This window comes from Callospermophilus lateralis, chromosome 7, assembly GCF_048772815.1.
Source record: "Callospermophilus lateralis isolate mCalLat2 chromosome 7, mCalLat2.hap1, whole genome shotgun sequence".
NCBI classification, from domain to species: Eukaryota; Metazoa; Chordata; class Mammalia; order Rodentia; family Sciuridae; genus Callospermophilus; species Callospermophilus lateralis.
In genome coordinates this window covers 6,784,809-6,800,903 of record NC_135311.1, presented here as the reverse complement: position 1 = coordinate 6,800,903, position 16,095 = coordinate 6,784,809, and the positions used below count along the sequence as shown (strand labels likewise).

The 16,095-nt window shown below is 34.1% G+C and overlaps 1 protein-coding gene and 1 pseudogene across 4 annotated transcripts in view; both read left to right on the top strand.

The window, feature by feature from the left end:
* The window catches only part of Ash1l (ASH1 like histone lysine methyltransferase), a 178,231-nt gene that overhangs the window by 70,750 nt on the left and 91,386 nt on the right, over positions 1-16,095 (top strand). For 3 of the 4 annotated variants that reach the window (XM_076862156.1, XM_076862153.1, XM_076862154.1), the window contains exon 4: positions 5,740-5,841. The exons of the other annotated variant lie outside the window; for it this stretch is intronic. In XM_076862156.1, coding sequence (XP_076718271.1) covers positions 5,740-5,841 — 102 coding nt within the window. The remainder of the gene's footprint in view (positions 1-5,739; positions 5,842-16,095) is intronic. 4 annotated transcript variants of the gene reach the window in all.
* On the top strand, positions 10,058-12,778 carry LOC143403352 (iron-sulfur cluster assembly 1 homolog, mitochondrial pseudogene; annotated as a pseudogene).

Sequence of the window (16,095 nt, the reverse complement as noted above, 5' to 3'; positions counted from 1 at the left end):
TCTTGTTTTCTTTTTAACTGAAGGGTTATAAGCATCAGTCAGAATATTCTAATTTCAGACAATTTCTCTAGAGTTGTATCTAAGATACACACATAAATAACATGTACATGTGGAGATAAAAGCATAAAATTGATTGTGGTGGTTAATACAATTCTGGGAATTTCCAGAGGGATTCCATTTCAGTAAATGATCTGATTTGGGCATTATGAGAAATAGTCTAATTAGAGGGAGAAAAACAGACTTTTTAGCTTAGAAATCGTCAGCATAGGCTCTGAATCATTCTCTCTTGTTGTACATTTAATTGGCAAGTCAAATAAAATGTATTACTTTCTATAAAAGCATTTCCCACAATTGGAAACAGCTGTTTTTATTGTAAATCTAGCTTTTATCTCAGCATTTATTCAGCTCATCGACAAGAAGCTTCCCGGGCTGATGTGAGCTGTGAAGCAAAGGATTCACAACTTGAATCTGGGAACTAAAAAATCTTTATGAAAAATGTATAAATAGTTTGCTATTTAAGTTCATATTCTGTTACTGTGTAACCATTTTTATGACAACAGTTTTGGTTTCGTTGTTAACACACTTCCCAAATAATTATGAATTATGAATAACAAAAGTAAATTTTTTTTGTATGTGTGGTGCTTGGGATTGAATCCAGGGCCTTGTGCATGCAAGGCAAGCACTCTACCAACTGAGATATATCCCCAGCCCCTCCCAAAAAATATTGTTAAGTAAAATTTTATAACATACTTTAATTTTGGTGGAAATGAACAGTTTAAATATCTAAAACTTTTAAAATACATGAAAATTTATATCATCTTTGAACCTACTACTACTTTTATCATTCCAAATCTAGCACACTTGACCTGTTTTTTTTTAGTAGTTTACCCAAAGATACTTATAGTATTGTATATATCAGACGTTCTAATTATTTAAATAATTGCCTAGTTATTTGGAAATATATAGTGTTTATCTCCAGTAGGTGTCTAAAACTCAGTTACAGAAGTTTTAATATTGAATTTAGACTAAAGAAATATATGTTCTATTAAACCAAACTATTAATTTCATACACTGTGTTTTCTTAACTAATTTATATTTTGGCATTAAGGAAATTACTCATTTTTTAGCCTAGGATGCTCTGGCTTCAATGAAATGGGTTGAATTTTTATTTTCATGTTTTCTTTGTGATGTCTCTATCCCTCTTCACATGGACACTACAGTGGAATTGCCTCTAGTTATTCTGATATCTTTGCCTATTTGAATTTTCCTCACACCCAGGCATCTTTTATCTCAGGTTTATTTCATTTCTTCCTAGTAGAATTCATTAAAATCTCTTGAAACAAATTGACTTCAAAGTAGCTTCTTGGCATCTGCTCATTTTTGTGTAGAATGTCGGATTTCCGGAATCTTATCCTTAAATCATTTGTGTTCTTTTTTCCTTTTTTACCTTTCCAACATTCTTATCCATAATTTCATCTTATTGTTTTTGCTAGAAAAGTAGTCTTTTCTCATCTAAATTGACACAGGTGATTTCTCAAAACCTGTCTTCATCTTTAAAGTTCATCAAATAATAGCCAAATAAAATCGACTCTATCATAACTAGTTTCAAGGCTCTTTCTCATGTCCAAGTTCCAAGTTCATTTTAAATTCTTTATATCCTATGTCTATTATCTCAATTTATGATTCTCTTTTATTTTCCTTTTTTAGTAGTACCTGCTTTCTGATTTACATGAAGGGCTTTATTTCCAATAAAGAATATATTGGTGATCAATACATACTGCCAATTTTACTTAGATAAGCCTTTTTTTGTGATTTATCTGTAATTTCTACTTCCTTCACTATGTGTATAGAATTTTTAAACATATTTCTAAAACTTTCATCTGAGTAATGATACACCCAGTTGGTTTTTTTTTGTCCCCCAAACTTTGTAAATTGTGAAATTATCACTTATATTCCCTGTTTGCTTGTGAAATATTTATGTGTTCTTAACAATAAATTGAAATGAAAAATGATGGGAACTCTCTAATGTCAAATTTTTTTGTGTGTTCTCTGTGTAGTTTGAAAAAGCATGAAAATTTTCTTGAACTTCAGTACACACATGCCTCTTGTACTTTGAGGAGTAAAGAGTTTTTACACATTCTTCCAAGCAGATATAAAATGACCACTGTTAGAGACGTGAACAAACATTCTTTATATGATAAATATACCAAGAAAAACAGTAAATTTCCTACCACCTATGAATTAGAAGAACCAAAGAACTGTATAAGGGAAACAGAAAACTACTTTGTCCTGGTAAAGAACTGAACAGAAAGACAATTTCTGGTTCATATTCATCCCTTGAGCACATGGTTTTATTGCCATAATCCAGAACATAATCCCAATTCTACATAAACTATGGTGAAGGATTAGTGAATTAGAAGATTCACTTCAGAGAATCTTTTTTTTTTTTTTTTTAAATTCTGCAAGTACCTCAAGCCCCAAAGGTGGCTATTTTAAGAGTATTTCTTGATTAGATTTGCTTTACATTTAAGATAAATAAATAATTGATTATTTCTAGCTCCCTAATTTAGCTTAAATGTCTGTACTTTTAAAATTTTTATTTTACTATTTAATGTTATTCTGTCAGTGACATAAATAAATATTTAAACCATAAAAATTCCATATTACGGCTAGTGTGTAGCTGCATGGTGGAACAAGTTCTTAGCATGTGTAGTTCAACCCCTAGCAGCAAAAGCAAATAGATAAATATATAGATAGATTTTTCATGATAAACATAGGGAGCCAATTTATATGTAACAGTCACTAAAACTTATAAAATCCTTTGAATATTGTAAAGTGATTTTGTATTATACTATCTCATTTCAGGTCTCACAACAATCATGTGATTTAGAGTGCTTTATTAAACCAAAATTCAGGCACATTTACTTGCCTCGCTCCTGTAATTTAATTTATTGCTGATCTAGGAATCAACACCACGATGCCTTTCTCCATAGTCCATATACTTAACACTATTCCACATCAATTCTGCATTCCACTGTTCCAGCTTTGAAAACAGGTATATTGGTCTCTGTTGAAATAGATTCACTAGTTCTCTCTGGACAGTATCTTGTTCTTCCTTAGCCACTCTACTGCATAATGGGACTTACCTAAGAGTATGTTTCTGGCAGTATTGGAGATAGTTTTTGCAGATTTCATATGATTTCTGCTGTTAGCCTAATTTTAACACACTTTTGTACATCTTTAACAGGTTGTTGCTTCTTGCACATAAGTTACAGCATCATTTTTCAGTCTTAAACTCACTTGCTTTACATCATTATGTAATGTTTTTTTCAGATGTTCTCATCTTCTTACTGTTCCTAAACACTGTTATTGTATGAAATAAGATTCTAGAGCTGATGATTATCAAGCCTAGAGATCTCTATCTCAGGAATACAACTTTATTCTTTTTAAATGTGGAATAATTTTACGAGGAACTCTGCTCTATATGAACAGGGAATTCAAACAGACTTTTAAAATTAAAACCTTCCTGAATGAAATTTTATTCCAGTCTCTTATTAAATCCTAAGAATTGGCTGCTGGCCTCCATTACTTTCAGGAAATGAAAAATGGCTCAAAAGCTAAGTGAGCTAAGCCATCTCTTTCTCAATTGTTTCAATTTCTCAGGAATTGCTGTACAATGCTGCCAATAACGATCTCCGGGGATCTGACCCCCATTCCACCTCCCACTGCCTCCTCTGCAGCTCCAGATGCCACCAAAGAAGGAGCTTTGAAGAAAGTGCCTGTACCCTCTTTTACCCTGAGGTGGGTGAGGCCAGGCAGGGTGATTCTCAGGATATCCTGATGATCAAAGGTATAGTTGAAGCCTTCATCAAGACTTTCTTGAAGATGACCAAGAAATTTGGGAAAAGTTGCCAAATAACCTAGCAACTGAAGACAGCTCAAGAATGGATGGCACAGTTGCCACCTGAAATACATGATGACGTGCACAACCCTAAGTAAGCTCCTTGAGGGCTTATTTCTATCAGTACTGAGCATGTAAAATGCACTCAATATATGGTAGTTCGTAACTTTAGCAAAGACTTTATAAAAAGTGCTCTCTGACCCCCTTTTTTCCCCTAGCACTTAATCTATGATTGTTTGGCCATTTATCAGGAATGCTAATAGAGTTCAATGATGTCTCAAGCTTCTTGGCCACTATTGTCTTCTGTCTTGACTGTGTCTGGGTAGGGAATATATATCTGTCCCATATATGAAGTTTTCAGTATTACTACTTTAAAGTCTTCATTGTTTTCTGGGCTTTTACTTCTTAGATGTTTTATTATGATACTTAGCTCTTTTGGTTTTTCTTTTTTTAATGACATTTAGCTCTTTAGTGGAAATCTTATCCTATCTGAATCATACTCCAGAGGGATTATTAACACTGTTAGTTTTTAAAATCCCTTTTATCTGTTTTAAAAATTCAACAATAAATAATCTTGCTTCTTGAATAGATCTTACATCATTCATCACTGTGTTTTAGAAGTAGGTTGTACTATCACATTAGTTTCCCTAAATATCTAACTTTTTATTCTTCAATGGCAAGTCTTATATCTCACCTGAGTAATGCTGCCAGTAGCCTGCTGAAAGAGTATTTACAGTGATGTGATTTATAAAACTACTTGATTAAAACAAAGCATGGTGGTCTACTATTCCTCCTAGAGAAAGGAAAATATTTGAAACTTAGCTCCATTCATTTCTTCTGTCCCTGCATTGTCCTTCAGTGATTTAGTCACTTCTTCATTAAAGATGTAACTCTTAGAGGCAGATCTTAAAAATCTCATCTTCAAGTATTTGATTTCCTTTATCTTTTGTGTCTCCAATGATATGTTACAGTTTTTTATTTGTAATTTGTTTTCAAGGTAAAAATGAACATTTCAGAGTACTCCTAGAGGGTTTTGTTTTTTTGTTTGTTTTTTTTTAAACAAACATGAAATGGACATGCATTGTGTTTTTTCAACAACTGGCTTTTTAGATAACAAGCAAACTGCTATCAGAACCAACTTTTACTCAGGAAAATAAACTTTCCTGAACAATAATATACTTTTCAGAAAGAGATATGTTAAATTATGCTACATCGATTTGGAGTTTTCCTAAAATTATGAGACTATTTGAATGGAAATTAAATTTGTTTTCATGGCTTTAATGTATAAACCAAGATTCCTTCACTATAAAACTTTAAAGGAGATTATTCTACTCCGTGGATGAATTAATTTCCAGTTCTTTCAAAATTTTCTATAGACGAAGTACATAGAGTGTAAATAATTTTTCTGAGAATTAGATAGGATGTGTGAATTTAAGGTCCAGCCCTTTACCTGTCTATCCTTGATTTTATTAAATAAAATACTTAGGTTGGATTTGTTTGTCAGTTATGTTATGAATTTTAATCAGAAACCAGGTGTGGATTTGTATTTCAAAATGGTAAAACAAAAAGTATACTTTTTGTTCATTCTTCTACTAAAACTAGTTTTCCCTCTGCTAATGTAACCAGAGAAATTATGAAATCTGTGAAATTCTACCGCAACATCTAGTGTGGTTTGTCCTTTGTTTATTTTCCTCTTATTGCCAGCTTACAAGTCATGTTATTACAGTGAATGGCAGTGACAGTAACTGAAATACACAGTTATAATACAGAGTGAGTGATTTGACATTATTGTTAGACCTGAAGTTTCCTATGATTTCTATCTCTTCCTATCTTTCTAGGTTCCCAGTCAAACTCAGATAAACCTTCCCAGCGACCATCAGAGAGCACAAATTGTAGCCCTACCCGGAAAAGATCTTCATCTGAGAGTACTTCTTCCACAGGCTAGTACTATTTATTTTAACAGATTTTCAGGGTTTCTCACCTCTTCACCTGTTGTGAATGACTTACAATATAATTTTATTATGAAAACTAATGTGGCCAGGCTCGGTGGTACACCCTTATAATGCTAGTAACTACTTTGGAGCCTGAGGCAGAAGGATTGCAAATTTGAGGCCAGCCTGAGCAACTTAGCTAAACTCTGTCTCACAAAATAAGAATAAAAAAGGGCTGGATCCGTAGTTCAAAGGTCGAATGCTCTTGGGTTCAATCCCAAGTACTCAAAAGAAAGAAAAGTGATCTTGGTACATGAGAATTAGTAATAATGTACATTGAAACAACTCTTTAAAAAGCCGAATTGATTTTAGAACATGTTGCCTAACAGGGGAGTATGGATTGGAGGCATTTAATAAGTTCTTATATACATGTAAAATTCTGTGGTAAAGTAATAACTTCCAAAGAGCATTCACAGATCTCTGAGGACATGCAAAATAATTATTAGGCATGAGAAGAATCTCTATTAATTTGTTTTTTATCCTCAACTTTTAAATTTCTTTTTTTTTAAGTTAATTTTTTTCTTTGAGAGAGAGAGAGAGAATTTTAATATTTATTTTTTAGTTTTCGGCGGACACAATATCTTTGTTTGTTTGTAGTGCTGAGGATCGAACCCGGGCCGCTTGCATGCCAGGCAAGCACGCTACCGCCTGAGCCACATCCCCAGCCCCTTAAATTTCTCATATATGTTTATTTTGAGTTATACAAAACTGGGCCAGATGCATTAGTGCACGACTGTAATCTCAGTGACTTGGAAGGCTGAGGCAGGAGGATTGCAAGATCAAGACCAGCCTCAGCAATTTAGTGAAGCCTTAAGCAACTTACTGAGACCCTGTCTCAAAATAAAAAGGTCTGGGAATCTGGCTCAGTGGTTAAGTGCCTTTAGGTTCAATCCCAGGCACCAAAAATAAGTAAGTAAATTAAACCCAACTAATTAATACAATATAACATATTTTAATATTTTATACCCAGATTTAGGAATGAGGGATGTAGTTTAATGGTGGAGAAACCATGTGCTTAACATGTACAAGATCCTGGGTTCAATCCCTACCATATACACACACAAAAATTTATGGATATGCCCCTAATTTTCTTTAAAAAACATATATCTGAATTTACTGAGGATTAAGAAATAATTTTAAACTTATTAATATTATCAGGAGAGATTGGGAGTAGCATGTTCATTCCAGGCAGTGAGAATAAATATAAAACAGAGAATAGGGTGTTCAAAAAAATAAACAAAAGAACCATTATAGTTAGAATAAAGACAGTTTTTCAATGTAAAGCTGGAAGGGTAAGTAGGGACCAGTGGTAAGAAACTTAAACACAGTGAAAGGTAGAAAGTTCTTAAGCAAGGAAATGACATATCTTTTACTTTTCTCTCTGTCTTTGGTTAGTAGATCTCTTATGCCTTTTAGCCATAGCATTTAGTTTTTTCATCAGTATAAGTCTTCCTGTCAAATTGTATCAGCATAGTATTTGTTGAGTTTACTTAATGATTATCTACAACATTCTAGAAGCTCTTTATTAGTCGTACTGTGCCAAAGGTACAATGAAATCTTATATTTTGTTTGGATTTTTTCTTTCTTTTCTAATACTGGAGATTCAACAGTACCTGTGAGTTAGCCCAGCCCTTTTTTTTTTTTTTAATTGATTGCTCAAAACATTACAATGATCTTGACATATCATATATCATACATTTGATTCAAATGGGGTATGAATTCTTATTTTTCCCACGTGTACAGATTGCAGGATTGCATTGGTTATACAGCCATGTTTAAGGGTTTCGCTCATCTGATACTCAGTAAGGCCTTGATCTTGCAATCCTCCTTTCTCAGTCACCCAGATTCCTGGGATCTACAAGGATGTACTGTGCCCAGCTATACAGTGGAATTTAAACATCAGCGATAGTTTAATTTAAACATTGTGTTTCTTATGCTGTTTTGCTTTTATATTACATTAGATTTTCAAACTCTTTAACAAGGAATGACTAATTTTTATGTGGTCTATCTAGACTAGGGTAAAGTTAATTTAGTAAACAGAAAAGAGAATATCTAAATCCATAAAGTTTCTCTTACCATGAGACCATTAAATCAATTTTGTTTTAAGGGTTATTGTTGGTAATGTACATTAGGATTCAAATCAATAAGATAAAGTTACTACTATCAAGAATTCAGGCATATTCATCAATAAACAATATGTTAAATTCTTTTCACAGAGCAGTATACAAAATGTGACATGGGGCTGGAACTGGGCTCAGTGACAGAGCACTTGCCTAGCTCGTGTGAAGTCCTGGGTTTGATCCTCAGCACCATATGAAAATAAACAAATAAAAGTAAAGGTATGCTGTCCATCTACAACTACAAAGAAAAAAAGTTTAAAAGATGCGATGACACACTGATCCCTTCCGCTGACTAATGTTGTTGCCCCTGAAAAAGTAGTACATACACTATTGTATATTAAATTTAAGTATAAATAAGTGGAACAATATAAAGTTTACAAATGTGTTTAACAAAGTAACATTAGTACATCCTCAGAAAGGCACAAAATCATGAAATAGAATAGGGGAAGAACATATTATTGGGTATGACTGTGTCCAAGGAGTAGTTATGATGGTAGTGGTTGAAAGTGAGGTGTAAAAGTAATAATGGACTCTATCACATGCAGTTTGCTTTTCATTCATAGGAGCTGAAACTTATTGTGGATGCAATTAGGAATTATGGAATGATTTTGAGTAAGGAGGATAAGTTTTTGGCATATTAGGCAGAATCAACAAAGATTCACAATTCTAAAAAAATATCTCCCAGTCCTAGGGCTTAAAATAACAATAACTTTTTTTCACGTTATGTGACCATCAAATATCTGTTCCCCAAAAAAGATTATTGAAGTCTGCTGCATGTTATCTTCTCTAGTACCTTAGCTCACAAAACAGCGTCTCACAATTGTTGTTTATCTTGTGAGAGAGAGGAAAGGGTCATAGTAAAGCAGAAGTTCTTCCTAGAACTGATATGCATTATTTCTCACATTTCAATGTCAAAGCAAGTTCAGTCTTATATCAGTGTGGATTGGGAAGTGTAATTCTTCTAAGGTAGGGCAGCAAATATATATGAATACACATATATGTGTTTTAGAAAAATTTTACTTTGTAGTGTGGAAAATGGAGTGTAACAGAAATATATGAATATATTTAATTTAAACTGTTTTCAGGCTGTTGAGATAGAGATGTTTAACAGACAGCTGGAAGTAGTGGTTTATATTTTCAGTGACCTCTCTGTAGAAATACAGACCTATCAATACATGTGTAAAATTGAATTTGGCAATGATTGAGATTGCCCAGGAAGAAATTATAGCATGAAGAGATGAATGGGACAGAGACCTAAGAAACATTAGCATTTGGAAGGGAAGAAAAGAGGAAGAATAAATGTTAGTGAATGTGACTTATATAGGAAAAATCAAATAGCACTGTTATAGACGCCTAAAAAAGGAGAAGGTAAAGAGTAGAAAAAAGAAGTTAACATCAGTGTCACAAAGAAGTCAAAGATTTAAACAGAATGTTGAATGATTGGGAGAGTAAGAACCACAGTCTAGGGGTATGCAATTAGAACAGTTTGTGAGCTTGAAAGGGGTAATTTAGAACTCTTAAAATTCTGGTGGCCAGATGGGGATGTAGCTCAGTAGTCAAATGGTAATCTAACATGTGTGAAGTTCTGGGTTTCATCCCCAGCACTGCAAAAGAATTTTGGTGGCATTACTACACATTAGAGTTATGTATTATTACTCTTGTGATGGATTAGATGTACAGAGCTAACAAATTTGTTATTACCTTAAACCTAAAACTACTAGATAAAATATGGCAACATTCTTGGAACATTACCAAACTTGAAATAATAGGAAACCAGAGATTTTTTAATAAGTTTGATTCATAAATAAGCACTAGAGCTGTCCAGCATCTGCTTGCTTGATCCCTGGTGGTTGAGAGTATTAGTTGTAACATATCCAGGTGCTAGTAGATGAAGGACAAAGCCTAGGACTCCAGCAGGATAGAAGACCACATCAGATTTTCATGCATACAACTGGAATTGCCAAAAACTGACACTTACCGATGTGAAAGCAAATAGAAATAAACCTATCACAGAAGAGAATAAAGGGAAGAAAACCTCTAGATCCATGAAGCTTTTCATTCCCATGCAGGATAAACACCCACAGTGCATTGTTTTGGTTTTGGCATTGAAAAGAGCAGGTAAAAGATTTCCTGACTATAAGGTTGTATTAATACAACAAATTTGTATTCTCTGTGAGACACCCCCCAAAACGTATTAAAATTAGATTTTGTCTTAGGTTGCTTTGTATTCTTAATTTTTGACCTAATATTCTCACATGTTCATCAACAAAGGAAACAACAGTCTTTATTTTTCAATTTAAAGGCAAATAACCAGAACCATGTTCTATTCTAGGTATAGTCAGTGGAATAAAATAGCTCTATCATCTATGAAGTAAAGTATATAAGCAATGTGTAAATAAAAAGTAGTATACATTTTTTTATAAGACATCACTTGCCGGATCTTTGAAGTAATTTTTCTGTTTTGAAATAAATCCAAAGGAATCATATACTAACAGAATATATGACTCAACTAACAGCTGTAGTCACTGTCATTATTATGCAAGCCAGGAGTGAAGTGTAGCAAAAGTATAATTGGTGAAAAAGATCTAAGTCTTCCTGGAGTGTGTTAACTATCATATTAGGTCTTTAAGACTTAATAGGAAGGTGAATATTTTTGAGTGCTCTTTGCCAGTGTTTACTTCTGTGATAGTCCTCCCCCACCTTATATTTGCAGCTTTTAAGGTAATTCTGTTTATTTTCTTTTTTCCTCAGATATTTGGTATAACCCTGAAGATTTTAGTTAGGACAGAATTCACAGTAACTTAACCCTTCCTGAAAAACAAAATTCTGCAGCAGTGTTTTATAGAATCATTTCATCTTTCCTTAGTTGATTTGCAAATATTGTTATACTGATGAGAAGTAGTTCTTTTGTAATTATAATATTGAGCAGCTGCTATATTCAGGGACCCATATTAAGGTTAATCATAAAAGGCTTCCATTAGGGCTGGGGATGTGGCTCAGTGGTCAAGTGCCCCTGAGTTCAATCCCAGTTACCAAAAAAAAAAAAAAAAAAAATTCCCTTATGGGGCTGGGGATGTGGCTCAAGCGGTAGCGCCCTGGCGTGCGGCCTGGGTTTGATCCTCAGCACCACATACAAAGAAAGATGTTGTGTCCACCGAAAACTAAAAAAAAGTAAATATTAAAAAAAATTCTCTCTCTCTCTCGCTCTCACTCTCTCCTTAAAAAAAAATAAAATAAAGGGCTTCCATAAACTTGGGATTGAGACTTTAAAGACATTATGCATTTGCTGTGGCTAAAAGTATTCTAAGTGGGGAAAGGAGAAAATATTATGACATGGCAAGAAAACTATGCACTTTTGAAGTTGGATGTGATTGATTTACCTTTAGTAATAATGTGTAACATTGTGCAAATTGTATAAACTATTCAGACCGCAGTTTTCTCATCTATAATTTAAGGCTACTTTTGTTTATCATGCAAATTAATGAGGATTAGAATAAATCTCCAAAAAGAATGAAGAGAATGGAAAACATTTGAAGAAATAGAGTTCAATACATTTCCATAATTAATATAAGCAATAATCTTTAGATCCATGAAGCTTTGCAGTTCCATGCAGGATAAACACATACCCACAGTGTGTATATGCACTGGGACATCATTATCAAGCTTCTGGAAACTAGATGTAAAGAGAAAATCTTAAAATTTCCAGGCGAAGCAAAATGAAGAAACACCTAACACACAGAGGAGTATAACAACAGCTTACAGCAGATACATTTATTGTCAGAAAATTTTATAAGGCAAACCAGGCACAGTGGTGCACATTTGTAATCCCAGCAACTCAGAAGGCAGAAGCAGGAATATCACAAACTCAAGGATAGCCTCAAAATAAAAATTACAAAATAAAAAAAAATGGGGGGGACTGGGGTTGTGGCTCAGTGGTAGAACGCTCACTTAGCATGTGAGAGGCCCTGGGTTGGATCCTCAGCAACACATAAAAATAAATAAATAAAGGCATTGTGTCCACCTGCAACTAAAAAATAAATAAATATTTTATAAAAATTTTTAAAAACCCTGTAAAGATCTGGGGTAAAGTGAACCTTGGGTTAATCCCCAGTACTTAAAAAAATAAAATTTTAGAAGTCAAAACACAATGGAGAGGGTTGGGGTTGTAGCTCAATGGTAGAGTGCTTGCCTAACACATTTGAGGCCCTCTGTTCGATCCTCAGCATTATATAAAGATACATAAGCAAAATAAAGGCATTGTATTGTCTATAATGACAAATATATATATATTTAAAATACACACACACACAGTGGGGGTCAACGCATTAGGTATTTTTGGAGAGAAGCTAAGGTGGTTAAGCTCGAGCCCAAGACTGTAGTGGTAGCTTGGTGAATTTGTCAGCCTCATTAGTTCAGGCCACTGTCCATGCTTTGAGCAAGAGAAAGCTGCAACCCACCTGAGCTGCATTCACCCTGACACCTTCAGCAATAAACAAGATAAAACAACTTCTTAAAGATAAGCCTGAACACATACGTGTGAAAGTCAGTGTTCAAACCAGGGGCTGTAATGTTTTGACCTTTCATACCAAAAGGAGATTCTGAGGAAGTTGTTTAAGATGGAATCTGTGTTCTTCAAAAAGAAAGCACAGTTGATACTTTTAGGAACAGAAATGGACTATGTTGAAGACAAATTATCCAGTAAGTTTGCCTTAAATAACGCAAACATCAAAGGAACGAATGGCTGTGGAGAAACCATTAATATTTGAAATGTGAGGACTCATCTGGCTGTAAACTCCAGAAAAGCTTGTGGAAGCCTTGGTTCTTACTGAAGGAATCATGTGACTGTCACATGCTTAAGGTTTATAAGGTGTGGCCATCTTGTGGGGAAAATAAAATGATGCATTTTGAAAATGAAGCCTGTATGTTAAATTTCAGAAGTGATATGACAAAAAATGAGAAGCAATTGTTCTCTTCTGATTCTTGTTCTGTAAAGGAAAAACTCCTACCCTTCACTTGACTCCCTTTCATCCTTTCTATTAGTACCAGTTTCATTAATGTTGCCTTCTTGGGAGCAGTTCAGGAAATGTGGTAATAGCTGTAATAATTGCTAGATTTCTATCAAATGGCTTTAATATGCATCTTTATCTGCATTTCCCCAACCAGATTGTTGGTTCCCAAAATTCAGAGAAGTCCTGACTACTGATAGTAACATAGCAATGCATTATATTTCTACCGAAACTTGACATGGCCCCTTTTTAATATTTTCACCAAAATTTAATTATCAGATGCCTTATTTGTGTATCCTTCAACAGGACTGGTTAAAGATTTCCTTGAACAATAGTGCAGAATAGTTCCAAGTGATAGTATCGAAAAATAAGGAATATTTCCTCTACCTATTTTTTTTAACCTACCCCCCGCCCCCCCCGCCAAGACTGCTCAGATGTGGGATCTCAAGCCTAGATCCTTTTAGATGGAAGTTCTCTTACAAGCCATCTAGCTGGGCTGGGCTTGTGTGGCTCAGTGGTAGAGTGCTCGCCTCGCATAAGTGAAACAAAGGTATTGTGTTCAACTACAACTAAAAAGTAAATATTTTAAAAAGCCATCTAGCCCACCCTCCTCAGTTCTGTATGAGGCGACACAATCCCAGGGAAGCCATCGAAACCTAAGGGAGAGCTGGGACCATACCCCCAAAACCTTTTCCTCATAGGGGATACTTGTACTCTGCACTTAAGTAGTATGATGGTAGTATGATTTCTTTATCTGGTCAGTATTTGGATAGAGTTTCTTTTTAAGTTGATGGAGATCATGTTTTATTATTTTTTTAATATTTTTTAGTTGTAGTCAGACACAATACCTTTATTTATTTATTTATTTGTATGTGGTGCTGAGGGTCAAACCCAGGGCCCTGCACATGCTAGGCAAGCACTCTACCGCTGAGCCCTAGCCCCTCATATTTTGAGTGGCAAAATGTTATTTTAAAACTCTTCTGTGAGTCTCCATATTGTTTCTTTAGAACTTAGAAACAATGGTCTACATTAGCAGAAAAAAATTATTGTATCAGCTCAACCCACTTCATTCTTTTGGGGTAAAATAGTGATTGTGAAGCAGGACTTGGGGGTCTGTTTTTTTAATTTCAAGTATGTATATACTTTCTGGTTCCTAAGTCCAGTTGCTAAAATTTTTCTACAATTTTGGGGGGATGAAACTAGGGATTGAACTTGGGGGCACATAACCACGGAGCCACATCCCCAGCCCTAGTTTGTATTTTATTTAGAGACAGGGTCTCAACTGAATTGCTTAGCACCTGCCTTTTTCTGAGGCTGACTTTGAACTCACAATCCTCCTGCCTCAGCCTCCCAAGCTGCTGGGATTACAGGTGTGCTCAATTGCTCCTGGCTTTATACAATATTTTAATATAATTTTTTGGTCACCAACTTTTCATATAAAGTAGTTCTCTTGTAACTTAATCTATTGATTTATCTGGGTTTGACTTACTACATATTTTGTAAGATACATATATACTTTTTTTGAAAGCTGATTCATGGATTAAAGTTGCTGAGTTTAAATGTTCATAAGTTTGTGTTGGTAATATAATTGTTGATCTACTTATAATTTGTGTAATACTATATGTAGAGATTGTTATTGATTTTTAAAATGTGACTACTTTGTGCTCTTACAAAACAATAATTATGTTTTCAAGTTTTGAAAAAATTTTTTTTCAATTTACAGTTCTTTAATCAGTGAAAATATTCTTCACAAATGAAGGTAACATTAACATGAACAGGAAAACAAAAAGTTTAAAGGCTCTTTTGCCAGAAGACCTACAGTAGCAGAAATGCTAAAGGAAGTTCTTAGACAGAAAGGAAACCGTGGAGGGAAGCATAGACCCACCTCAGGAATGAAAAGTGCCAGAAGTTATCAACAAATATGAATATATTACACACATTTTCCCCATGTCTTTTTGATGTGTGCTTACAATTTTCCTAAGATACCATTATATTTGGGATCATAAAATGTCTTAAAAATTTTTTAAATTTTTATCTCATGCACATAATATTTTTAGACAATAGAATTCCATTAAAATTCAATAATAATAAGATACCTTGAAGTTCCCTATGTGGAAATTAACACACTTCTAAATAACCCATAAGTCAAACAGGAATTCCCAAAAACTAAGTTATAAAATATTTTGAAATAAAAGTATATAAAAACTTGGAAAATTACACCTAAGGCAATGTTTTAAAAATACAAAGATCTGAGCCTGGTGTGGTGGTGCATGCCTGTAATCCCAACAGCTTGGGAAGTTGAGGGAAGAGGATCTAGAGTTCAAAGCCAGACTTAGGAACTCAGGGGCACACAACCATGGAGCCACATCCCCAGCCCTATTTTGTATTTTATTTAGAAAAAACAGGGTCTCAACTGAATTGCTTAGCACCTTTTTCTGAGGAAAAAGCAAGTCACTAAGCAACTCAGTGAGACCTTGTTTCTAAATAAATACAAAATAGGGTTGGGGATGTGGCTCAGTGGTTGAGTGTCCCTGAGTTCAATCCCCAGTACCCAGATAAAAGGTCTGAATAAGTGACCCACATTACTTTTACCTTTAGGAAGCTAGAAAAAGAAAACAAACCCACATTAGAAAGAAGAAAATTATAAATATAAAAGCCGAAATAAATACAAAATCGAAAATTTCGCTGGTTCTTTGGAAAATACTTGTGTATGTACTTAAAAAAAAAAAAAAAAAGTTCTGACCAAAAGAAGTTAGAAAGCAAAAAGACAACAGTATCAAGAATGAATGAAGGGGCTTCAAACAAATCATCCTTCCTTTGAAAGGGTAACGGTAATAGCACAAATATTTTCATGCAAATACACAACCAGAGATGTGAAAAATTTCACTCCAATTGTGTACAATGAATGCTAGATGTTTTTTCTGTCATGTATAACTGATTAGAACTAATAAATAAATTTTTAAAAATGAAGAAAATAAGTTAATAGTGCAAGATCAAAGCTGGAAAAGTGGGAAAAACATTTACACATTCCTAACCAAAGTGTTGAAACATTGTGAAAGTTTTTGGAGAGATTTTGG